Below are 25,720 nucleotides of genomic sequence, written 5' to 3'. Positions count from 1 at the left end.
GAAATCTGAGTTTGATTGCAAATAACCACAAAAACAATTGCAAAATCCTGGATAGACTGGTGAGTGTGTGCTTGTATCAATTCCTCTTTATGAAACAGCTCCAGCTCTGTCAGATTAGGTTACTTGTTGATTTTAAAAAGCAGCAACTTTAACTCCATAAAAGCTACAAAGTGGTCTACAGTGTTTTTTTTAAGTGTTGTAAATATTTTTAATGTCAGCAGGAAACAGATTGTTTTCCTCTCTGTCCTGTGATCGGGTACAAGCACAAATTATTCCCTCCTTCTGAACTTATTCCCAAATGGGTTCTAATAATAGCCTTGAACATTTTCCACTTTGCCATCAGAGCAGCTTTTCTGATTTCCCTGCTAATGGATGAGAATCATTCTGTGTCCTGAATCTGGATGTTGATGAGACTGTTGGAAAACACTCAACACTGCAGCAATTAGCTGGAACAGCAAACTGCTCATGGCTGTTGTGGTTTTTCACTGAAACATCTCATTTTCATCGAAAGCTGCTTATTTTCCCCCCACTGTGAACTGGAGCAGTTTGTGGGACATAAATAAGCCAAATTATGGGTTTGATTTTCACCAAAGCTTCAGAAATTCAAACTAAAACATATCAAATGAGTTTGGCTTTCTTTACACGTAAATCACCCAGATTTTGTCAGCTAAGCATCTTTGAGAGTTTAAGGACTGGAGCTTCAACGCTTGCAAAGCTCAGGTTTTGATTCAGGACATTTTCAAAGCAGAGAGCTTTTCTTCCAGGGCCGTAGCCAAAAGGGGGGTAAAGAGGGGCACAACTCCCACACAGTTATGTTTATGCAAGTTTTCTACATATTAGTTGTGGCAGAAGATTCTTTGCAGATGGTAAAAAAAAAAAAAAAAAAGCCAAAAAAATCCTAAAACACAATGATTACACAATTTAGATTATTGTGGCATCATTGAGTTACAAAAATAAAAAAAGAATTCTGAAAGAAAATCTATCATTTGGAATGCAATAAAATAATAGTAATTATAATTAGCAGATAATATAATAATTGTTTATAGATAAAGTTTTATTTTTATTTTATGTTATACAACTCTATTTATAAATCTGGATATGTCTTCTAACTAATAATAAAAATAATAAATTATATTTTTAGCACAGTTTACATTTACAGACATTATATTGCTAGTTCCATTAATTCACTTATAACATGGGAAAATGTCTTGTTATTAAAAGTCTGCCAATAGAACAAGCAATTTTAAGGAATTATTGACTTAAAACAAGTTCTTATATCTTACAGAAAAGTTATTTTCTAAGTTAGTTTTATCTTGATAAAACTAACAAACAAGCTCTCAAACATGTGAATTTATGAGCTCGTATTAGGGCCATTGTAGATAAAAAAAAAGTAATTTTCTGCTAAAAGAAAATTCATAAATCGTGAGATTGATCTCAGAAATCTTGACAAGAACTTTGAAATTTGAAAAGTTGAAAATTTGCTAAAAAAAAAAAAGCCAAAAATTTTGAGATTAATCTCAGAAATATTCAAGAAAAAAACCTGAAAATTTCTGGATTTAAAAAGTCGAACATTTTCCAAAGATTATACAAAAAGTCACAATGAAATAAATCTAAACTCTAATGAAAAACCCAAAACTATTAAAACTCTGCTTCTGCCATTCGTCCAAAACTTTCATAGCATGATGCTGCCACCACCGTGTTCCCACAGACCAATCAGATTGGCTTGTGTAAACCAGTGAAACCATCCGAAGTTCCACCTCCGTGTGGAAACATCTGATTTGAGAGGAGCTGGACGGTAATAACAAGGTTTCCTCGTTCTGCAGTGGAAGACGCTCTGAAGATAAACGCTTGTCGCTCAGCAGAGACGGTCTGCAGTTTCTGCCCGACTCGTTTTCTTTTGTCATCAAACATTCGAGTGAGGAGCCAGGCGGGAGCTGATTTTCAGTTTGCAACATGTCATCTCCTCCAGAAAGCAGCACTTTTAATTATTCCAAACACGTCTAATTACATATAATCATACTTACCTCTTTGGTCTGATGACACGTCACAGAGATCTGCCTCGTTTCCACACGCTGTCAAGGAAAAAGGAGAAAATTATCAGAGAAATTGTTGCTTATTGGCAAGTTCTGCAAGAAACCAAATACAGATTTGTGGTGAATAATCATCTGCTGGTCGTAATTGAATGTTTGTGAGGAAACTTTATGTCGCTTCAGCTGGTCAGAAACTTCTAGACGCTCAGATTTTTGTCTTATTCACAAAGATGATTCAGAAATAAATAAAATGTCAAAGTTTATTTCTATAACACATTTACAACAACTTCAGCTGACCAAAGCGCTTCACAACAGACAAATGATAAAACAAAAAATATTGTCTGTGATATTGTTATTGAGGTTACTAAAAAATATATATTGTTAAATTTTTGGTAAATATCGTCCAGCTCTACTCAGCATTAAACAATTATTCTGGCTGCATGTCGGCTCTTTGCTGTCAAATATCTTTGGGAATTGATCAGAAAAAATAAACAAGGTTATTTAGCTCTGAGAAAAAGTTTGTCATAATCTCTAATCATCATTGTTTTACTTTTAAATTAATAAAAACTGCAGGTTTCATGATGAAATGTTTACATCAACACAGTTACAGCCTTTAAAATGAATTTGAGCAGCTTGACGTTATTAACATTTTCAAATGAAATGGACAAAAACAGCAACAGAGAAAGGTAACCCGACCTCTGGCCCAAAACAATAAAGAACCAACAAAAATGCATTTTTAAATCAGTTTTTATTTTTTACAATGGAATAACTGCAACATTTTTCCACAACAGATTGACATTAAAAGAACATAATTTTCCCATAGAAGATTTTATTCATCCTCTTTTTGCAAAAGTTTAACAGTTTTCATTTCAACAAAAACAGCAAATTTACTATAAAACATTATATGTTGTCTTTTTTTCAAAAGATCAAGTAATAAGTAAGTCAGCAGCTCTGACAGTTTTGTTTAGGTGAACTAAAAATGTATTTTTCTTCCATATCATCTGTACTTTACTGCTGGAACGCCTGAATTTCCCACTGAGGAATAATAATATATATTTTTATTCTATTATCTTCTGGATTGTAAAGATTAAAGGCCCCCAAAGGAGCCACTGCTTCTTCGTTTCATAGTAATCTGTCTCCTTGCAGCTTTTGAAACGCCTCATGCTGAATTAGAAATACATTTCCATTCCATTGCTCTTTGATGCTTTAAAAATGAAATGTATTTACTTCCTAATGTGTCTCTTTGTGATGAACAGCTCACTGCAGCCAGGAGTGCGTCCACGGCCGCTGCGTCGCTCCGAACCGCTGCCAGTGTGAGAAAGGATGGCGAGGCGACGACTGCTCCAGCTGTGAGAATCGGCTCATTTTCTCTCATTCATGCTTCATTTTTATGCTTTTCCTCTGCAAAAAACATTTTTCACAAGCTGCTTTTTCATGGAACATATAACTGCGTAATTTGACAATTAGGAAATAAATTTGCTTAATGGAAAGGAAAATGTACAAAAAAAAGTAAATTTCTGCCAAAAAAACTCAGAAATTTTTAGATTAACTTCAGAAAAGTTTGGGAAAATCAGAAATTCATGAGTCTGAAACAATAAAAATTTGCTAGAAAAAAACCCTCAGAAATATTTAATCTTGGAAATATTTGAAAAAAAATGTTTTACTTTAATTTCCAAAATTAAAAAAAATAAAATCATGGAAAAATGAAAAATTTTTCAACAAGAAATTTCCAAGTTTTTTCTATCAAATCTTTGGAAATTTACTCCTCCTACAAAAACGCGTTGTTGGATAAAACAAACTACTAATATAAAAACCATCATTTTGCAGTTGCAGTGTATTAATTAATTATCATTAAGTAGAAACTCAACTAAAATCACACATGAATAAGTTTTGTTCACGCAAAAAGTCATTACAAAACATGCCGCGCCATCATCCTCCAACTACTTCCTGTCGTCTTCTTTGTGGTTTCTGGCAGTAGTAACAGTTGTGGATCACATGAAAGTGCTAAACAGTGTTTCCATTGCAGTTTAGAAAAATGAACCCATTTCGATACGGCCAAAGAAACCACCTCATCCTTTCATAAAACCTTTTTATCGACAAATGAGTTTTTGTCGAAACTGGTTTGTTTCCATTAAGCGAATTTAATTTTAAAATGTCAAATTGTGCGATTATATGATCAATGGAAATGCAGTTAATGACAAATTTGTAATGGAAACACAGCAACAGGGTAAAACCAACATAAACAAGAGGAAATGATTATTAGCTAAGTGGCCGTTTTCTGCATCCATCACTTCCCAACAGGAGGTTTTTCAGAGGGAGCAGCAGGGGAGCATGACGCCATGCCATGAATCACCCAGCGCTCTGACTCCACGAAAACATTCAAGTTATGAAACTTTCTTTAATTCACTCTCTGCTCAGAATAAACTGTAAACATAGGCCAGTTGTTACGGTATTGCAGAGGTGAAACGCCAAAATAAGGCTTAATGTTGAGCGGTTATATAACAGTTAGCTCTAACCCACAGCCACGTTTTCCAAAGGATGATGTTTCCCTCCTGGAAGTGAAGTTTTCCACTACCTTTTCTCCTCAGTCAGCTGGGTCAATAGTACACTGCGTTTCTCTTTTCTCTGGTTTTTCTTCTTTTTTTTCCCCTCCCATTATTTTGCAAAACTCTCAAATTAGCTGCAGCGTGTTGCGGGAGGATGGGGAAGGGAAATGGAAAATGTGACCCCACTCTCCTTCTCCTCTTACTCTGCCTTCCAAACCCTCACTTAAGTTGTCGTTCTGCTTCTCCGTCTCCGTTTCTCCTCGGCTCTCCTGTAACGTTTTCGGCCGAATATGAGCCGACGCTTCCTGTTTGCCTGCGTGTTTGACTTCTCTGGCTGCGGGAAAGAGGAGAGGGTCCCGATGTTTTTATACGTGGAGAAGATTTAAGATGTAGCCACAGTATGCTCTGCTTTACGAGCAATAAAACGCGTTTTGGAAACGGAGCGATGGTGTAAAGCTTGGAAGTGTCGCTCACCAAACCTGCACTGAGGATCATTTATGGAGCTCATATTCGAGAGCAAACCATTTAAGATAAAACCCTGAGGGTATAATTAATGACTAATTGTGTCAGAGGGAATTCATGTGAGTTTTTATGCAAATTCTGCTTTGGATCATCCTTAAAAATCTCCCAAATTTAGTTCAGAAGTACTTTATTTATCTCAAAGGGGAATTAAACGTTATCGTAACTCGGATCATCCAAGTATCTTCAGAGATTCACTGTGGTTGGTGATGCTGTGGACGTTAACGATCTCCAGTAGCAGTCAGTATTCCAATAAATACAGAGGCCTCTGACTGAAGACTGATACTGTATGAGAGTCTCATCATGACATGCCAACAGTTCAATATTTGGGCAGTAGAGACGATATTTCACAGTAACACGTCCTGGATGACACCATCTGTTGGCTAGCACTGCTAACCCACTTCCTTTGTTTTTGCTACTCCTCTTTAAATTTGTCTGGTTAGAAAACCTCATTTTTTTCTTCCTCTGGGATTGTGAGGAAATAATTGTCCAAACCAGAAAAAAATGATGAATAAAAGTAAACAAAAAGAGCAAATTCGGACTAACATAGCAGAGCTACGTCGACATGCTGCCACCATGAGCTGACTGAGTTTTCATACCAATCCTGCTTTGGATCGGCATCTTTATGGAAAGTTTGACTTAAGATGAAAAGCAACCTCCCTCATATTGAAGTAAACAGAAAAAAATTAGCAGTACATTAGTGGACTTTTGCATCAGGCTTAAAGCTGCGTCTGTGCCAGGAGAACAGCCAGAGTAAATAAACTCCGTAAAGAAAAATGGTCAAATTTCAAACCGGAATGATGCCAGCAGTTTGTTCATGGCTACTGGAAGTGATTCAGATAACACAGTGGAGAACAACGCCAACTAAAACGTTAGTTCGCCAACGCTAAAGCACTGCAGCAACATGCTATTTATCTGACGCTAATGCTAATGTGCTAACTTCATTTCAACTTGTCTCACCGAACTCTCAAGCATCAATTTAATTTTGGCTTTATAATTTCTATAATGCCTTTAGATTTGTATTCATGTTTATATTTGTTCTCTACAGTCTGACTTATTTTGTTTCTGTAGGTTTTAAATAAAAATACAGGGAAAAAAAGAAAAAGGGAACGGAGCTGCTGCACAGACAGTCTTTGCCTACTTCAAAATAAGAGCATGAATATAAACGACTAACTAGTTGAAGAACTGTTTATAGTCAATAACCAAAACTTTAACACAGATGTAGAGTTTTATTGAGCTGAAGGTTTACCAAACAGCCAAGTAAATTAGCAGTTTTGAATTTATCTGGAATCTAGGTGTGCTAAAAGTTTTCAAAGTTAGCAAAAATTAGTTTAGTTATTAGCAGTTTATCTGAACATGTCGACACAGAGAGCGAGAACAAACTTTTTGAGTTGTTCAACAATTTTTTTGGTTTATTTTTCACTTCACTAAATTAATAATTCCTACATTTCCAGATTTCATTTAGTTAGTGGAGTTATTCTACAACATGTAAAAGAATCATCTTTTTGACCTAAAGGCGTTGTACGCATGAGCAAAATTTCCAGATGCAAACAGTAACATGCAAGGGTTCATATGTAAATATTTAAGACTGTATTATGTATGAATGTGACACTGTGTGATTAGAGAAAGACCAGTTTTATGTAGCATTAATACTAACTCTGGAAAAAGAACAGTTCAAATAAATCCATAAAGAACCCAAGATTAATTCAACATGTCCGCTATTAATAAACCTGTGGCTGTAGCTGTGTGTTCAGTTCCGGTCCGTTTTTTCTCGCGCTGGTTCAGAAGCTGCAGAGCCTTCAGTGTCAGTGTCAGTGTCGCTGTCAGTGATCTGGACAATGTCTGTATAAACACAATCTGCTCCAGCTGAGATCCTCATTACTCAACCTCTGCGCTGTGCCACACAGGAGAAGTTGAGATTCTTTATAAACAGCAGGAGGCACCGTGCCGTCCGCCACCTCCCGGCTATAAACACCGCAGCCATGGTGGGAGTTCGCTTCAGGCCTAATTTGGTTCCATTCTGCACTCTGACGGATCGCCAACGGAGATTATTGGGTTTTTACCGTCATGGTCGTTCAAACTGAAACCAGATATTTACATACACCCAGAACAAAGATAAAAACATTTGATCTGAAGTTTAATCAAAACAAACTTTTCTTGTTTTAGCTTAGCAGAGTTGGTGGTAACTAGTTTACTGAACTGCTTTTACTTGAGTAACGTTTTAGAAAAAAGTTATATGAATACTAGTTCCACAGGCAGATTATGTCACTTGTACCTGGGAGGGGGCGATATGAACTGCTGACAACATGTCTTTGAAATTCCAAGCAAATATTTTGCATTAATTTGTAGAAAATGAGAAACTGTCAAAACAGAGAAAAAGATGCAGCGCTTTCAGACCTCAAATAATGCAAAGAAAACGAGTTCATATGGATTTAGAAACAACAATACTGATGTTTTAACGCAGGAAGAGTTCAGAAATCAATATCTGGTGGAATAATCAGGAGGTTTTCAGTGCAGTGGACTCTTCAGCTGTATATGTTTTACTTTACTTAACTTAAAAAATATTCTTATATATAAAAATATATACAAAATCCCACAATATGTTAAATGCGTCAAAGAAAATACAAAATAGATAAATAGAAATATAAACTCATATGAACAGTCTGAAGTCAGATAACATATGGAAATAAAAATACTTAAACAAATTAAACACATTGTTATGGTTTGATTAACATTCATTTTACAGAATGTTAAAAAAAGTTAGTTTCCCCCTCATGTTTTTCTTAAATCACAAATATTATGAGTAAAACTAAGAAATTAGCATATCATGATACAGTTTATTTTACCACCCACGCTTTTTTACTGGTATTATCTTGAATGATTTGATTTGGCTCAGCCCCAAAGTCACAAAACATGTTTCCTGTGTTTTGAGTGAAATAATCTGCCAGTGGAACTAGAACCTTTTGTCAATATTAGGGAATTATTTACTTAAAACAACCTCCTGTATTTTGCTGAAAAGTTACTTGCAAGCTAGTTTGGTCTTTTTTCAAGTGCACAAGAAACTAGACCAAAGGTTCTTGGTAAGATTTTGTGTTTTTACAGTGTAGCTGCAGATGACCAGCTGTGATGAGAACACAAACGACCTGCAGCTCAGACTGTCGACTGACTGTTGCTCCCAAGCGAAGGATTATCCAGCTTGAAATCTGTGGAATCGTTCTTGTCGCCCATCAACGGGTTTCGTCAGCGTTACTGGAGATCATGTGTTCTCAGTGAAAACGCAACGCAGTTGAAGTAACTGAGCAGAAATCTGAAGAATGCAGCTCTGACCAATCTGAGGACTTTTCATCATGAACTGAAATCCAAAACTTGTGTGAAACTCTGCGAGGAAGCAAACTCCTCCAGAGCCAATCAGTGATAGTCACCGCCAGGAGCTCGTCTTTACTGAAAACCTCGTGGGTTTCAGTCGGTAATCTGACACCGCAGCGACTCTGATCATCCTGTTTCTGCTACAGGAGCAGCAGACGCCAAGTCCGTCACTGCTTTTCCAAAACGAATCTGATGCTTGTCTGACATGAGGTCGTAAACTCCTGCTGGGCGAGACGGACTGTGACTGAGGAGAATTTAACAAAACATTCAAATGTCCAAGAAATCCCTGCAGGAAAGATAACGCAGCTCTTCAAGTTGTTAGATTTTAACATGCGAGAACAACAAAGGGTTTACGAAACAACTAAAGCTGCAGTATGTAAATTTTATGAATAATGTGTTTTATACATATTTGTTAAAACTCTCACCATGTTGTGACAGTTTGCTATGAGAGGTAATCTGTGAAAAGATCGATCTCCTCCATCTCTTCTCTGACCTGCTATTGCTGTCTGAAAAAAAGCACCAAAAACAACCAATCAGAGCCGGGAGGAGGGTTTTAGCGCTGTCAATCAACTCAAGTACTCACTGCTAAATGTGCTAATGGTGGAGAAACAACTTACTGTTTCAGTAAAAGTGTTTATCTGCTATTATTGGTGACTATGCTAACAAGCTACGGCATAAAGTTACATACTACAGTTTTAAATGGATCTATTATGCAAAATTCACATTGTGCCCATTTTTATGCTTCCATTTAAATTTCTACGACTTCTAAAAACATGAACTTATTGGGTTCAAGTTTTTTGGTGTCTGGAAAATCAGCCGTTTCAAAAACTTACAGAAAGTAAAGTCACAAAACAGCAGGCAGTAAAGCCCACCCCATTATCTAGCAATCCCAGCTGAACTCCAGCACATTTGGTCAGCTGGTTTTATTACTGTTTGCGCTGTACAATGGCTGCTGGAAAAAAACAAGAACATTTTTGCTGTTAACTTACCATCCAGAAACTAGGGGTATATCGATCAATCAGCCCCGATTTCCTTAATTTTGGGGGTTCGGTGATCGGCCGATGTTTACAAGTGAAGCCAATCTTATTTCCAGATCTCATGTCCCTCAGCAACAGTCTAAAAATCAACCACTGTCCTCTTTTTTAGAGAGAGAGGTTTGACTGACAGACCAGGTCATGCCTGCACATTTGACGTTAATAGTCACCCCACTGTTACCAACTCAGAGACTTTCTACCTACATTTAGAGACATTTCAGACAAAACAACTGGCATTGGCCAAAATCGGGATCAGCAGGTCAGGCTTTTTAAAGATCAGCAGCCAGAAAACTGCATTTGGTGCAATCCTACCAAAACACTTGATGCATTCTTTCTGGTTGTGCAGGAGGCTCTACTAATGCTTCTCAAAGATGTATGGTTGTAATCGTGCATCTGCTTGCATTGACCGTGTAACCAAACCGTTGTGGCGTCGTACTTACCGTTGTGTTTGTGTCCTCCAGCCTGCGACGACAGACACTGGGGTCCAGACTGCCGGAAGGAGTGCAAGTGTGAGAACGGCGCGCTCTGCGACCCGGTGGGGGGCGTCTGCCAGTGTCCGCCCGGGTTCATCGGACGCCTCTGCGAGGACTCGTGTCCGGCCGGGACCTTTGGGAAGGGCTGCCAGCAGAAGTGCAAGTGTGGCAACGGAGGATCCTGCAACAAGGCAACAGGAGAATGCACGTGTCAGAAGGGATTCACCGGGACTTTGTAAGTTCAGCAACACGAGGAAACAGAGATGGGAAAATGGAAAACCTGTGTGTGAAAAACAAAGTCCATCCCCACTGAAGTCATCAGATGCATGAATGACTTCTAAAAAATCTACTTTTGTCACTTTACTGCTCTAAAGCAGTTTTCAAAATGGAATACAAGTTAAAAGACAAAACAGACTATTTCACAAATTACATGAGGAAAATGTCTTGTTATAATAAATTTATCTGCTGAGGAAACCAGAACTTTTTCATCAACATTATGGAAGTATTTACTTAATACCAGCTCATAAATTTACCTAGAATTAAACATTTTAGGTAAACTAATGAAAGTTAGTTTAGCCTTATTTCGAGTGTAATAAGATATTTGCACAAGAAACTAGACAAAAATACTTGGTAAAACTTGTTTTTGCAAAAAGTGTTTTTTGTGTCACAGGAGAAATTCAAGAAAACGTTTTTGCCATTTTCATGTTTCCGATTGGCTGCCAGTGAAATTTATCAAGTTGGTTTGATCCTGAAGCTGAAAATGGAAAAGTTTCTGACGAGAAAAAGGCCGAAGGAAACGTCCAGCGGCTCTGCTGTGGAGAAACCTGCTGCAAAACATGACACCTCTTCTTATCAAAAGAGGGGACTGTGGTGGAAAATGTATCTGGTTATATTTTCACAACAGAACTCGTTGCCAACTAAAATCACAATAGTGAATAAAACAGAGAAAATGTCAAATTACAATTTTGCTTTACATATCTGCAGTATTGTCTGTTTGGAGGCCCCAGCTGCTCGTTAACAACAAACTTAGAGACACAAATTTCTGTGCATCAGTCAGAAAAATGTTAAAATGCCTTTTTAAAGCATCTGAAGTTGATCCAACTTTTGAACCAACCAATCTGCCTCGCAAAGTTACCCCAAGATCGGAGAATGAAACTCCATCCGAGACCCTGCAGACCTCAAAGCTCATCAGAACCTTACCAGAATAAAAGCTTTTATCCTGAGGTTTGGACTGCAGGCTGGGGCAGTGGTTAGCATTTTAGTTTGCAATAAGAAGGTCTTGGCGTCACCAGGTTTCCATAGAAACCACGTAACGTAAAGCTGCGGCGTTTTCTAAACATCTGTGGGAGTTTAAGTAGGACCCGGTTTGATGTGAAACAATGGATGATTCTGTGGAAAAGCACCTCAGTAAAGTACAGTAAGAGATGTGCAGATTATGAACCAAAATGAAGAATAATTCAGATAAATACCGTAATTACATAACAAAAGTTGGCAAAAGAAAAAAATATTTTCAAATTAATTTCTTTGAATATAAAGTTTATGAAGCTAAAAACTGCAGGTGTGTGTCTGTGTGTGGTTATTTCTGATTTTATTAAAACGTGTTTGTTCTTCATTCAGTGAAATTACTAATCAGTTTTACTCAAGTAATAAAATTAAACGACTTAAATAAAAGCAAAAAGTACAGCTTAGTAAAAAAAAATACTCTTTTTTCAGAGTTACTCAAGTAAATGTGAATAAATGTAACTACTGCCAAACTCTGGGTGTAATCTATTTTTAAGACTTTAAATCAAGACTATGCACTTCCTCACATAAAACCCTTTGAACCGCGTTTCTTTTATTTGCAGCTCTGGAGCCGTTCAGGTTAGATTTGTAGATGTTTTTCAGGTCCTGCCTGTGATAAGGTTCAGATTCTAGGCGAGAAATCTTAACATCTCCATGTTCAGCGCTAAAATGAACACAGTCTGCTTCCTGATTTGGTATGGGCATCTTTAAAGCACTCCAAGTATTCCTCCAGGGAGACGCTTTACTCAGCTTCATTACATATCGCTTCATTATCTTCATTTTCCCTGTAGGTAAGTCAGACGCGGGTCTTTTATGGCTTTAATGAGGGGCTGTTATGCTTTTCTCCAACTTAATTTGAAGACGGAAAGACGCCCCCTGGTCTCCTCCATGACTCATCCGTTACACCCAGATTTTAGCCGCCCCAGAAGACACGTAAACAAAACTCTTCCCCACAGCGCATTTCCAGAGAGAGCCGCCATCATCCTGCCAGTTTCAAACCTCAGCACCTCTGAGGGGAAAAGCAGAAACTTGGCAACAATCAGGATGAGACACAGCCGTGCAGCGAGTTATGAATATCTGAAATGTGTCCATTTGACCTCCAGGATGTTGAAATGTGTCCATTTTACCTCCAGGATTTTGAAATGTGTCCATTTGACCTCCAGGATGTTGAAATGTGTCCATTTGACCTCCAGGATGTTGAAATGTGTCCATTTTACCTCCAGGATTTTGAAATGTGTCCATTTGACCTCCAGGATGTTGAAATGTGTCCATTTGACCTCCAGGATGTTGAAATGTGTCCATTTTACCTCCAGGATGTTGAAATGTGTCCATTTGACCTCCAGGATGTGTTCACAAAGTTTAAGCAACGAAACGAGCTGATGTGACAAAAAAAAAGCACCGAAAGAAGAAACGGAAGCCGCGTTTCCGTTTCACATGTTCAAAAATCTTTGTCAATATTTCGCTAATGGCGAAAAATACAATTTAGCAATTGTGGCTTTTCCATTAAATAAGAAACGAAATAAAAATCATACATGAATAACTTTGTTCAGGCAAAAAAATAATTAAAATAAAACATGCCGCGCCATGATCCTCCAACTACTTCCAGGCCTTTTCTTCTTCGTGGTTTGCATTGACGGTAACATCCGGTTGTTGATCATGTGACTCGTGTGATAAGAAAAAAGTGTTTTCGACACGCGTGGAAAACCACTTCATTCTAGCGTCAAATCTTTTGGATCGAAAAACAAGTTTTTTGTTTTTGTTTTTTATTCTGGTTTTTATTTTCGCAAAACTATTTTCGGAATCGTAGTTTGCGCAATTCTATGCGCAGCTTATGTAGATAATGAAATTAATATAAATTTCCCTCAATTCTGCATTAGATTTGAGGAATTTCATTATTATCATAATTGAATTAATATAATTGAATTATTATCATAACTGAAATTACGAAATAAATCTGCTTAATGGAGAAAAGCCAGTTTAAAAAATATATACACACATTTTTGCTCTAAAATGTTGTTTTTTTTTGTCTGTATCAAAATTAGTGTTCTCATCAAAACTGTAATGAAACATTTTTTAGCATCACAGAAGTTTTATGATCAACAATCGGATGTTACTGCTGGCGGATACGACCAAGAAGACGCAGGAAGTGGTAGGAGGACGATACATGTTTTAGTGATTTACTGTGTGAAAAAACTTATTCATTTTAATCCTCTTTCTTATTTAACTGAAACAACACAATTTGAAATTGTGTTTTCCCTACATTAGCAGAAATTCAACAAAGTTTTGCTCACATTTGTCTCAGTCAGAGAATCAGCACCTCGACCTTTGAACTCATGGTTTAAAAAAACAAGACATTGACTTTATTCCTCAGGAATGTCCCCAGATCATGGATTGACTGTCTCCGTCTCTCTGTCACTCCTGCAGCTGTGCGAAGACGTGTAAAGGCTCCTGCCAGCCGAGATGCCCCTGCCAGAACGAGGGCCGCTGCAAGGGCAACGGGGTCTGCGCCTGTCTGGCTGGATGGACGGTAAATTCCCATCATCCCAATGTGATTGATAATCCAGATTGTGCGGATAAAAAGTCTGGATTGTAACACCAGCTTGGATCTAATATCCAGTGTTGTTTGGCAGGGTGCGATCTGCACGGAACAATGTCCAGAGGGAAGGTTTGGGAAAAACTGCTCAGAGGAGTGTGTTTGCCACAACGACGCTAAATGTGACCCCTTAACTGGACGCTGCCAATGCAGAGAGGGTTTCACTGGCAACAGGTGGGTGTGGAGAAAAGTCTGGGACATTTTTAGATGATACTGCACAAAGCTATACACTTCTTGGCATTTCAGTCACATCAGGGATCAATCAATCCTCTATTCTCATATCCTTTTTATTTAATCTCCAGATAATCCCTCTAGCTCAGATTGCACCATATACAGATGATTCACAGCTTTACATTTAGACGTTTCCACAGAACTATAGAATCAAAGTTAAGAACTACAGAGCAGGTCTGACACAGATTTGTAACTATGGATTAACAGCACAATTTTAGCAGACTTGTAGAATAAGAGCATAATCACTTGTTTGTGCAAGAATACTTTTTTAAAATCTTATTGATTTAAGGCACTGAATGATAGTCAGTCTTTAATTTAAAAAGTTGGGAATTTTCAACCTTTGGAAATTTTCTGAGTTTCGAAAGTTACAATTTTTTGACATTTGTAAACTCAGAAATTTACAAGTTATTTTCTTGAAAATTTTAGAGTTTCTTTTTAGCAATTTTTGGACAGTTGGAACACAGAAATTTCCTACTTTTTTTCTAGAAAATTTCTTACATTAATCTCATAATTTCTGAATTTTTTTCTTGCAAATGTCCAGAAATGTCCAAGTTTTTTGTAGAAAATTCCCTTGATTAATCTCACAATTTCTGAATTTCTTTCTAGCAATTTTCTTTTGACATTTGGAACACAGAAATTTTCCTTTTATTTTTATTGAAAATTTCTGAAATTAATCTCAATATTTCTGATTTGTTTCTAGGAAATTTTCAATTTATCAAACTCAGAAATGTCCAACAGACTGCATGCAGAACTAAATCTTTAGCCTGTTTTGTCTGGAGATCTCCAGGATCTCCTCCATGAATCCATCTGTTTCGTCCTTCAGGTGTAATGAGGAGTGCCCTGCAGGTACCTACGGCCAGGACTGTAAAGGTGTGTGCAACTGTGCAAACGGCGCCCGCTGCTTCAACATCGACGGCAGCTGCTTTTGTGAGCCCGGATTCAGCGGGCCGCAGTGCAGGAACCGGATGTGTGCGCCTGGGAACTACGGCATGCACTGCGAACACAAGTGTCTCTGTGAGGAGAAACACACTCTGAGGTGGGAAGACCTGAATATCAGCGTCTAAAGGTCACCATGTTCAGCAGGTTGACCTTTCAACCTGAGTGAAATCCCCCCACACCTTCTTCAAATCTAACAAAAAGGGTGTGAAATGTTTGTGCAGCAAAATGTTTTGTTTGTGCTGCTATCATTTTAAAGATATTAATAAAAAAAAGTCTCTAGAGGTCATCAGAGGTCAACCTCCCCACAGCTCAAGGTCACAAAATCAAACTAACAAGCTACATTTGTGCAGCAAAGATTGTCGTTTGTGCTGCTTTTGCTTTGAAAATGTTAATGATGACCTCCGATCACCTCTGGAAATGTTTTTATGGGTGTCTTTAAAGTGATAGCGGCACAAATGAAGCTTTTTGCTGCACAAACATTTGACACCAATCTGGTTAGATTTGGAAAAGGTGGTGCAACAACTTCACTCAGGACAATTAAGAAAAATTTTCCTGTTCAGTGATTTTTCACTGAGCAGATGCCACCAAGACACGAGTGTTTATGATATTGAGCTTATAACTGGTAAAAAAATAAAACTAGATGTAGATATTTGTTTGTTTTTCTGCTGCAGCAGCATTTTAAATTATTTTACTTACTTCAGCCTCTGATTTATCTCTTGGTCTCTGGCGTGTTGCCAGATGGTAGAAAGGTTTCTGCCCTCCATGTTCTGATATCTAAATTGTTAAAAGCGAATTGATTTGTGTCAGTGGGCCAAACGTAGCCCAGCAGCGACCTTTGACCTCCTGCAGTGATTGGAGGAAACTGACCCACTTTGCTACTGTGTTTGACCCTCTGTAGCTGCCACCCGATGAAAGGCGAATGCACGTGCCAGCCGGGCTGGGCGGGTCTGTTCTGCAACGAGACGTGTCCTCATGGTTTCTACGGCGACGGTTGCATGGAGCCGTGTCTGTGTGTGAACGGAGGCGTGTGCGACAGCGCCACGGGACGATGCCACTGCTCCCCCGGATTCACGGTGATCCACATAGCGCCTTATTTTAAATCGATTTCTAATTGTTAGTTTCTCCCCTGACTTCTGGCATTTATTTTTATTTCATCTTTTACGTCTTCAGGGCGTTCACTGCGAGAGTCCCTGTAAAAGCGGCGTCTACGGGAAGAACTGCTCCCTGGAATGCTCCTGCGAAAACTTTATCGACTGCTCACCGGTTGACGGCACTTGCTTCTGCAAAGAGGGTAAGAAACTGTCAGGAAACGTGTAACAGGTCAGAAACGTTCACGCTGCCATTTTTAACCGTTCTGTCGCGCCTGCAGGCTGGCAAGGGCCAGACTGCTCCGTCCCCTGCGCTGACGGCACCTGGGGCCCCGGGTGCAACACCACCTGCCGCTGCACCAACGGGGCCAAATGTGACCCGGCAGACGGATCGTGCAAATGCTCAGCCGGATGGCAGGGGGCGCTCTGTGACCAGCCGTGTGGTGTAAGGCCTTTATTTCTTTGGCTGTTTAGTCATAAATTTTTAAATGTATCTAAGAAATTTTATTGAAAGAAAAGACAAAATCTGCAGAAAAATAATGCCGAAATGTTCGGATTAATGTTCAGAAATTTTCTAGAAAAGTTTTTGAGTTTCAAAAGTCAAAAATTTTCAGTTTGAGCAATTCAAAAAAATTCCAAAAGCTGAAAATGTTTAACTTTATGAGTTCAGAAAATTTTCACATTTTTCAAAAAAAATTCTGAGATTAATCCGAGAATATCAGAGATTTTTTCTAGCAAATTAAAAATGTTTGTTTTTAATTTCCATACTTTTCCTAGACATTTTCTGATATTAAGCTAAATAAGTTTTTTGAGGAAATATTCTCTTTTTTTAAGCTTATGGTGCAGATCTGATCATTAAACTGTTTGATAAAAGAATCAAGTTGCTGAAAATGGCCTAGTCAAATCCAGACCTCAAATGGGACATTAAAACTGATGTCTGTAAACTTCAGTGATCTAGATCTAGTTTCTCCACACTTCTTGTTAATTTCTAACATTAAACAGTGATTGAGTTGGAAAAACTGCAGTTCTACCTGAAATTAGGCGAGATGCGATGGTTTCAGTAAAAGGTCAGATTTACGTCCTGCTTCTCTGGCCTGGAGCCACGGCCCATGTCCCAACAAACCAGTTCACTAAAAGGAAGAGAAATGTTATGTGAATGTCAGCCAGAGTTTGGTGTAATGAGCTGTAGTTTTTAAAGAGAGCAGCGCGTCAATCACAGAGATTACTGGACATGTTTACTGTGGTTCTGCCGCTCTGTTTGCATTAATCTGATTTTTGGACGCGCTGCGTTCCTGCCGTCAGCCTGCCAGGTCGACAGGCTGCGCGCTCGGCCCGCAGTGCCAGCGTGGCGCTTTGTCTGACCCCACGGCGGAGAGAATCCCCTGATGACTCTGGCTCTCGTTCTGCATGCAGATGGGCTCGTTCGGGCCGGGCTGCCTGAAGAGGTGCGACTGTATTTACGGCAGCGGTTGCCAGGCGACCAGCGGGGAGTGCCACTGTCTGGCAGGTTGGACGGGTAAGTGACGACGTCCCGCCGCCGCCGCTGCTGCCAGGTTGGCTCTGGCTTCACAGGAGAGCGGACAGAGCCACAGGTTTTAACTGGCCCAGTCGGATCTGACAACACGGCACGGCTGAATTAAAGGAGCACACTGCAAAAAAACGAACTCCTCCAGATTCTAGTATCTAAAAACTGACTTACAAGTAACTCTTCAATAATCAATAGTCAATAATTATCCTTAATATTGGAAAAGCAGCATTCAGCTTCTATTCACCACAAATCTGGAACAAACTTCCAGAAAACGGCAGAGCAGCTAAAATCTCACCGGGTTGGAGCTGCTTTTGCACCGTAATAACGGAACCAGCACCGTAATAATGGAACCGGCACTGTAATAATGGAACCGGCACCGTAATAATGGAACCGGCACCGTAATAAGGCACCGTAATAACGGAACCGGCACCGTAATAATGGAACCGGCACTGTAATAATGGAACCGGCACCGTAATAATGGAACCGGCACCGTAATAAGGCACCGTAATAACGGAACCAGCACCGTAATAATGGAACCGGCACCGTAATAATGGAACCGGCACTGTAATAATGGAACCGGCACCGTAATAAGGCACCGTAATAATGGAACCGGCACCGTAATAATGGAACCGGCACCGTAATAATGGAACCGGCACTGTAATAATGGAACCGGCACCGTAATAAGGCACCGTAATAACGGAACCGGCACCGTAATAATGGAACCAGCACCGTAATAATGGAACCGGCACCGTAATAACGGAACCGGCACCGTAATAATGGAACCAGCACCGTAATAATGGAACCGGCACCGTAATAACGGAACCGGCACCGTAATAATGGAACCAGCACCGTAATAACGGAACCGGCACTGTAATAATGGAACCAGCACCGTAATAATGGAACCGGCACCGTAATTGTCGCAGCCTTTCGTTCCAAAAAAGCAAAAAAAAACTCCAATAAAGGCTGTGGGTGGTAACAGGTGGTTTGGGATTTGTACACACTTTGACTTGATTCATTTATTGCAAAAGTAGAAATAAAGGTCTTGTAACTTAGTTGAAATGAAAAATAATCTCAATTTAATGTTTGAAGGTGTAAACAAGTGTAAATAAGTGTTGAAGTGGTCAAAAAATCATTCTACCAAACTTCCCGTCCACACCAGACATCCACCAAACAATCCACCCAGCACCCGGTGTGTTCTTAATTACTCAAATTGGTGGGAGGGTCTAACAATTAACAACGTAAACTAAACAATTCCAAATATAAAAATTACAAATTTTGATTCTAAATTAACTTAAATATATTCCAACTACCCAAAGAACAAAACGAAATTGGTAGAAATTATAAACTACAAAACCTTAGCATAAATGGCCACGACAGTAATAACGGAACCGGCACCGTAATAACGGAACCGGCACCGTAATAACGGAACCAGCATATTCAATGTGTGTTGATGATTTTGATGATTCAAAGATAGAAAAAGGGAGTAAATTTCTACCAGAAAACAAATCAGATAATATCAGACATTTGGTTGAAATGACTCTTTTCTGAGTTAGCATGGCCACTGATGACGGCGGATAAACGCTCTGGTCCCAACTAGCTCCTTTTTTTTCAGACAATTTTGTTTTCAGATTCATTAATTTCATTTGTTGTTCCTGTTGTTTTTTTAATTTTGGATATTTATGTCTTGTGTTAAATGTTTATTAGGATTTAAAGTTCATTGATCTCTGAGAATGTGTTTTTGTATCATCGTATTACTTGAAAAGGTCCCAAAACAACAATTTTATTGTTTATCGCAAAAACTTCTGGGAAAATTTATCATCCAATGAAACTTGTTATTGGTCCAGTCACCACATGGTGAGTTTTAACAAATATGGAAAAAATATATTTTTGTAAACGTTGAACACAGCAGCTTTATGTTTTCTGCTTAGTAACTGTGGGTTTACTTGCCTCCCAGGGCCGCACTGCAGCGATCCGTGTCCGGAGGGCCTGTGGGGCCCCCACTGCAACTACTCCTGCTCGGACCGCTGTCCCAACAGCGACACGTGTCTGAGGAAAACCGGGGAGTGTGTGTGCCGGCCGGGCTACTGGGGTGCCGCCTGCCAGAACAGTGAGTCCGGCTCCGACCCGCGGCGTGACAGGGCAGCCGCTCTGCTTGCTGCAGCTCTCCTTCCTGTGTTTCAGATTCGTCTGAGCGGGTGGGCAGCGTCATGGTCCCTCTGCCCCCGGGGGAGAGGGAGTCGTGGGGCGCCATCGGCGGCATCGTGGTGCTGGTCCTGCTGGTGGTGATGCTGCTGGCTCTGCTGCTGCTCTACCGGCGCCGGCAGAAGGACAAGCAGAACAACACGCCCACCGTCTCCTTCTCCACCAGCCGCACCGTCAACTCCGAATACGCCGTCCCAGGTCTGAACCGAAACGGCAAACAGTTCACCTCCTCCCTAGACCGGCCACAGATTCTGGGCTGAAATTTACCTCTGGACCCTTCAGATGAAACATCAGAATGAGGAATGTCATGCAAAATGTACCTAAAAAAATTAAGAAATTTTGAGAAAAATCTCTGAAATTTTGTAGAAGAAACATTAAAATTTCTGAGCTCAAAAAGTCAAACATTAGCAAGAAAAAAAAACTTGGATATTTTGTGATTAATTTCAGAAATTTTCAAGAAAAAGCATTAAAATGATGGATTTTGAAAATCCATCATTTTGAGAATACTCTCAACAATTTTCTAAAAACACAAGGACACTTCTGAGTTCACAAAGTTGAAAATTTGCAAGAAAAAAACAAAAATTTTGAGATTAGCTTCAGAAATTTTCTAGAAAAACCTCTGAAATTTTTAAGTTTGAAAAGTTGAAAACTTGCTAGAAAAAAATCTGAAAATTTAAAAGTAAGTTTAAACATTTTTTAGAAAAAATGAAAACTGATGAGTTTTAAAAGTTGAACATTTCTAGAAAATGTCTGAGATTACTCTCGAGTTTTGTGTTTTGTGGCAGAAATTTGCACTTTGTTTCTGTCTTTATTGGCCCTGATAGGCTGCCGTACCGTTCAGGGTCTGATCTGATTGAAAAGCCGCACATTGACGCCATGTTTGTTTTTCCTGCAGATGTTCCCCACAGCTACCATCATTACTACTCCAACCCCAGCTACCACACGCTGAGCCAGAACCGGCCGCCGCTGCCGCACGTCCCCAACAACCACGACCGCGTCATCAAGGTGGCGCGCCGCTCGCTCTCGCCCCCTGCTGGACGCCTCTCAAGGTTCTGATCGGTTCCTGTTTGTGTCCCACAGAACACCAACAACCAGCTGTTCTGCAGCGTGAAGAACGCGGCCAGGGAGCGGCGCGGCCTGTTCGGGGTCGAGACCAACGCCACTCTGCCTGCAGACTGGAAGCATCACGAGGCCCGCAAAGGTTCAGGTCCGTCCAGCTCAGAGAAAACTTCACTGCACTCCGATCCCGAACCGCACTGCATTCTGGGAGATGTAGGCAGAGGAAAAGCTTTAGCAGGTCAACCGCCTGAGTGAAGTTAGTCCCCAACCTGATTCAGATACATTTTATATATATATAAAGATTCCAGAGGTCATCAGAGGTCATCTATAATATCTTCAAAGCAAAAGCACCTCATGTATTTTTTGCTGCACAAACGCATCACAAGCATTTGACACCAATTTTGTTAGATATGTTAGGGGGCTGGTTGTCCTTTTGACCTTTAAACTTTTATTAATATCTTCAAAGCAAAAGCAGCATTTTTTCTTCTTTTTTTGCTGCACCAACCAACACAAACATAGTCCAGTTGATTGACAGCAACTTTGTCTGATTTGGTTAATGTGGGGGGCTGGTTGACCTTTCATGACCTCTGGAAACATTTATTAATATCTTTAAATGATGGCGGCACAAATGAAAAGTTTGACATCAGTTTTGTTATATTTGAAGAAGGTGAATGAGTTGAACTCCCCCCAGGTCGCTCACCGTCTCACGGCTAGCTAAGCTAAGCTAGGTTGGTGGAATCAACTAACTGACTCACTCTTTGGTTACCTAGCAACTCTCGCTCTTTGGTTACCTAGCAACAAGTTGTTGAGTAACTTGCGCAGCAGCAGTTTCAGGTTTCACCACTCTGCCTCCTAACTGCTTAAAAATAAAAAACATTACACAATGAAAACTGGATAAAACAGGAAAGATTACACCATCAGTTTAGCAATATTTCAGATATTTAAAACACTAATCAATAATTATCGATATTGACTGATATGAAATGTTTATATCGTGATGCGTGTTCAGCCATATGATCCTTCCTGTCTGATTTATTACACCTTCACTTTTTGTCTGATTGTTGCTTCTCACTCTGATTGGAAGCAAAAACTTTTATCCTTAATCTGTCTGAGGTTTTCCCTCTTACTCCACTTTATCACCAGCCACATATTTCCTAATCTAGACCTGATATCAGGCCATAAACACCCAGAACTTCATAAAAGCTGATTGGCAGCAGAATCCACCCACCTGCTGTTGATTTTAACAGCCTCTCTGCTTTTTATTAGCCTGACACAGATCGACTGAATGAAAGTGTTTCTGTTACGGCTTACAGGAGCGTTTGGCATCGACCGGAGCTACAGCTACAGCGCCAGCCTCGGAAAATATTACAACAAAGGTAGTTTATCATCGCACTCTCTGCTTCCCTCTCCTGCTGCCTGCAGCCTCAGTCATTACCGCTTTATGAGAGCCAGATAAGACGTGTCAAAAAACATAAAGAGGAACATATAACTACACTAAACACGTTTATTTATCTTTTTAAGCCTGGATGGACTAAATCAACAGTTCCTGCTTCGCTTTATTCTGTATCGATATTCTGCATTTCTTTGTATTTCGGACTTTAACTCTGTTAGATGTTCTGATGCACAGGATTGTTTTTTGCTTGATGAATCCATTCTGAACCTGCGGCTGTTTGGCCTCTGCAGAGAGATAAAAAACAATAAATTTTCATCAGAAAAAACTCTGAAATTTTAAAATTAATCTTGGAAATTTCCTAGAAAGAAAATTTGGAAATTCAAAAAGTTGAAAATCTTCAACTTTTAAGTCTCAAGACATTTTTCTGAGATTAATCTCAAAATTTCAGATTTCTTTCCAGAAGATTTTCAACTTTTCAAGTTCACAAAATTCCAAGTTTTTCCTTGAAAATTTCTGAGATTAATTTGAATATTGAAGAATTTTTTTTGACAGTTATTTTAAAACAGTCTTATTTTAAAACCCAGAAATTTCCAAAAGAATGGTTACCATGGAGATTAAATAATTTCTCAAACATGCATGAGAGAATCAAGGCAGCATTCATGTTGGTGAGGGAATAACATAATGACATGTTTCAAAATGTGATTTTTTGTTGTTTTACAGTTTTTTCTCTGATTTTGTGTTTAAATGGTGCTTTATAAATAAACCTTCCTGCTCGGCTCATTAAGAGCATTTAATGACCGGAGCGGTTAAAGTGGACGGGTCTTTGGCGGCCGGTCTGCAGGGTGTTTAACCTCCTCACCGCTGACCTTCCTTCGTCCCGATGTGAGCAGAGCTGAAGGACTTGGTGGCGGCGAGCAGCAGCTCTCTGAACAGCGAGAACCCGTACGCCACCATCAAGGACCTGCCCGGCCCGCCGTTCTGCACCCAGGAGAGCAGCTACATGGAGATGAAGGCGGCCGTGCCGCGGGAGCGAGCGTACACCGAGATCAGCCCGCCGCCGTTCAGCATGGCCACGCTGCGCAGAGGTGAGGTCCATCTCAAGAAGTTCCCACAAAAATCAAAAACATTTAGGAGTTTCAAAAGTAAAAACATTTGTATAAAAAACTCAAAATTTTGAGATTAACCTCAAACATTCAGAAAAATCTTTAAATTCCTGAGTTTCAAAAGAGATACCAGTCTAAGAAATTCTCCAGAAAAAGTATGATATTTCAGAGTTTGTAAAGGCAACGTTTCTTGAAAAAAACTCAGAAATGTTGAGATTAGTCTGAGAAATTTTCTAGAAAAGTTTCAAAGTCAGAAATGTTTTATTGTTTAGGTTTTCTGATTTAATAAACCTCTCCTCCTGCTGTTGTATCAGAGCGGCAGAGCTCCCTGGGTCACGCCCCTCATGACGACCCCCAGAGCCACTATGACCTCCCTGTGAACAGCCACATCCCGGGACACTACGACCTGCCTCCAGTGCGCCGGCCGCCCTCCCCCCGGCCCGCCCCGCGCAGAACGCTGCAGTGAGAGCCGCAGAGGCGCCGCGGGTTCATCCTCCTCCCTTTGGGCTGATGGAGAAGAGCAGACTGTTTGTTCTTCACCTATAAACTCAGTAAGGTCCTGTTTGAGGGCAGCACTGCCCCCCTGTGGCCATCAGAAGGTAATGCTGCCACCAGGACTGAAGAACCAGGAAAGCTGGTGACATCAGAGGAGCTTCACTGCGACGTGATTTCAGCTTTCATTTTTCTTTTCTGACTTCATTAAAGTAGAAAACATTAAAAACCAAAATAAAAAAAAATGCAGCCGGCAGCTTCTCACAAACCCTAAAGTTTCTGAATATGTCATGACAGCCAAAGAAAAGCGTCAATCTCCAGGAATATTGGGCCCAGAATGGATGGAAAACTCTGTACATATGGAAGTAAATATAGTATCACCACAAGGAACGTTGTAAATAAACAAACAGCTCTCCGGATTTACAAATCATGGTTATTTCCTGTCATGCAGTATTTAAAGCTGGAGTATGTAACAGATATAAAAATATTTTATTTTACATATTTGTTAAAACTGTCACCATGTCATGAGAGTTTGATATGAGACAGATAATCAGAAGGCAGAGGAGCTCAGTCTGTTCGGTTTCATTGTCTCACACCATGGTGTCACAACATAGCGACAGTTTCAATAAATATGAAAAAATATATATATATTTTGTATAAGTTATATACTGGAACCTTTAAAGATCAATTTTAAAAGTCAAAGCTCAGTGAGGGTATTTTCACACCCGACAGATTTTATTCCATTTGGTAACAGAATTTGCAACATTTGTTACATTTTCAGCTGCTTTTCGCTTTCAACCTGCACTGTTTAAAAAACCTGTCCCCCTCCTCACAAACATAAACAGATACTATGCTAGCGCTAGACCCTTGCGTTTGTTATGGTTGTATTTACCCAGAATCCCCTGTGCTGCAGTTCACTTCCTGTCCGCTTGTCATTCACATACAAATCTGAACTGCACCAGAATTCAATTCAACATGGACATTAGAGTTCATTACAGACTCACACCTCCCTAAACAAACTGAACTTTCAAGGCAAACTAAACAGGGCTGATGAAAACAGGGCATTATGGGTAAATACAACAAAACCAAATGCGATAGCCCAGCGTTAGCGGGCGAAATGCTTCATGGTCTTTTCCCAAAGACAAGAGAGAAATCCTAACCGCTGAAATCTGATGCCTCCATGTTTGTTTTCATTTCATGGAGAAGAAAGTTGAGTTCAATTTCTTCTTCAGAGGTTTTCATGTTGTTTCCTTCAGTGGTTCTTGCTGCAGCGCCCCCGCAGGCGAGGAGGGGAACAGGTTTTTCAAATTGACTCAATGCAGTGTGAAAGTGAACCACTGAAAATGTACCAAATGTTTGAATTTTGGTTTCCAATCGAACCGAGTCTAGCAGACTGTCAGCTGATCCCAGTTTGTTGGTGTTGGTTTCTCAAACCTTTTTGGAGAACAAACCGCAGCTCCTCAATGCGATTCAGACTTTCTGAGCTCAAGTCAACATGTTAATGTTTGAGTTATGAGCTTTGTGACGCCATTCATCATGCTGGATAATCGCCAAACTCTTGATAGATTTTTTATTTTTGAAAATGTTGCTCTACCTTTAACTTTTGATCCAACTCAATCTTGGGAGAACGTCTTCTGAGAAGAACCAAACATGGATTGCAGACATCAACTTCTCCACTCTATACAGCTCATTTGCAGAATCTCTTCTGTCCTTAACGGACCAGAAACAGAAGTTTTCACCCGTCTGTCTGCAGATCTGCTGCCAATGCTGAGCAAGCTCTGCACTGGTGGCAACATGAATGACTCTACAGCAGCTTCCAGAGGATTTTCTGCAGCTCAGATGC

At 39.8% G+C, this 25,720-nt stretch overlaps 1 protein-coding gene across 1 annotated transcript in view; it reads left to right on the top strand.

Annotated features, from left to right (window-relative positions):
• Window positions 1–25,171, top strand: part of LOC102238209 (multiple epidermal growth factor-like domains protein 10) — a 62,379-nt gene extending 37,208 nt beyond the window's left edge. Inside the window, exons 5-20 of the mRNA XM_023330327.1 lie at window positions 3,287–3,379; window positions 9,957–10,203; window positions 13,674–13,776; window positions 13,880–14,016; window positions 14,897–15,109; window positions 15,911–16,085; window positions 16,183–16,303; window positions 16,382–16,545; window positions 17,514–17,616; window positions 19,583–19,735; window positions 19,810–20,028; window positions 20,726–20,835; window positions 20,911–21,037; window positions 22,203–22,265; window positions 23,173–23,367; window positions 23,700–25,171. Coding sequence (XP_023186095.1) covers window positions 3,287–3,379; window positions 9,957–10,203; window positions 13,674–13,776; window positions 13,880–14,016; window positions 14,897–15,109; window positions 15,911–16,085; window positions 16,183–16,303; window positions 16,382–16,545; window positions 17,514–17,616; window positions 19,583–19,735; window positions 19,810–20,028; window positions 20,726–20,835; window positions 20,911–21,037; window positions 22,203–22,265; window positions 23,173–23,367; window positions 23,700–23,851 — 2,375 coding nt within the window. The 3' untranslated portion in view covers window positions 23,852–25,171. The remainder of the gene's footprint in view (window positions 1–3,286; window positions 3,380–9,956; window positions 10,204–13,673; window positions 13,777–13,879; window positions 14,017–14,896; window positions 15,110–15,910; window positions 16,086–16,182; window positions 16,304–16,381; window positions 16,546–17,513; window positions 17,617–19,582; window positions 19,736–19,809; window positions 20,029–20,725; window positions 20,836–20,910; window positions 21,038–22,202; window positions 22,266–23,172; window positions 23,368–23,699) is intronic.
• The last annotated feature ends 549 nt before the right edge of the window (window positions 25,172–25,720 follow it).

This window comes from Xiphophorus maculatus, chromosome 3, assembly GCF_002775205.1.
Source record: "Xiphophorus maculatus strain JP 163 A chromosome 3, X_maculatus-5.0-male, whole genome shotgun sequence".
NCBI classification, from domain to species: Eukaryota; Metazoa; Chordata; class Actinopteri; order Cyprinodontiformes; family Poeciliidae; genus Xiphophorus; species Xiphophorus maculatus.
Note: the sequence above shows the minus strand (reverse complement) of the source record. Positions and strands in the feature narration are given on the sequence as shown.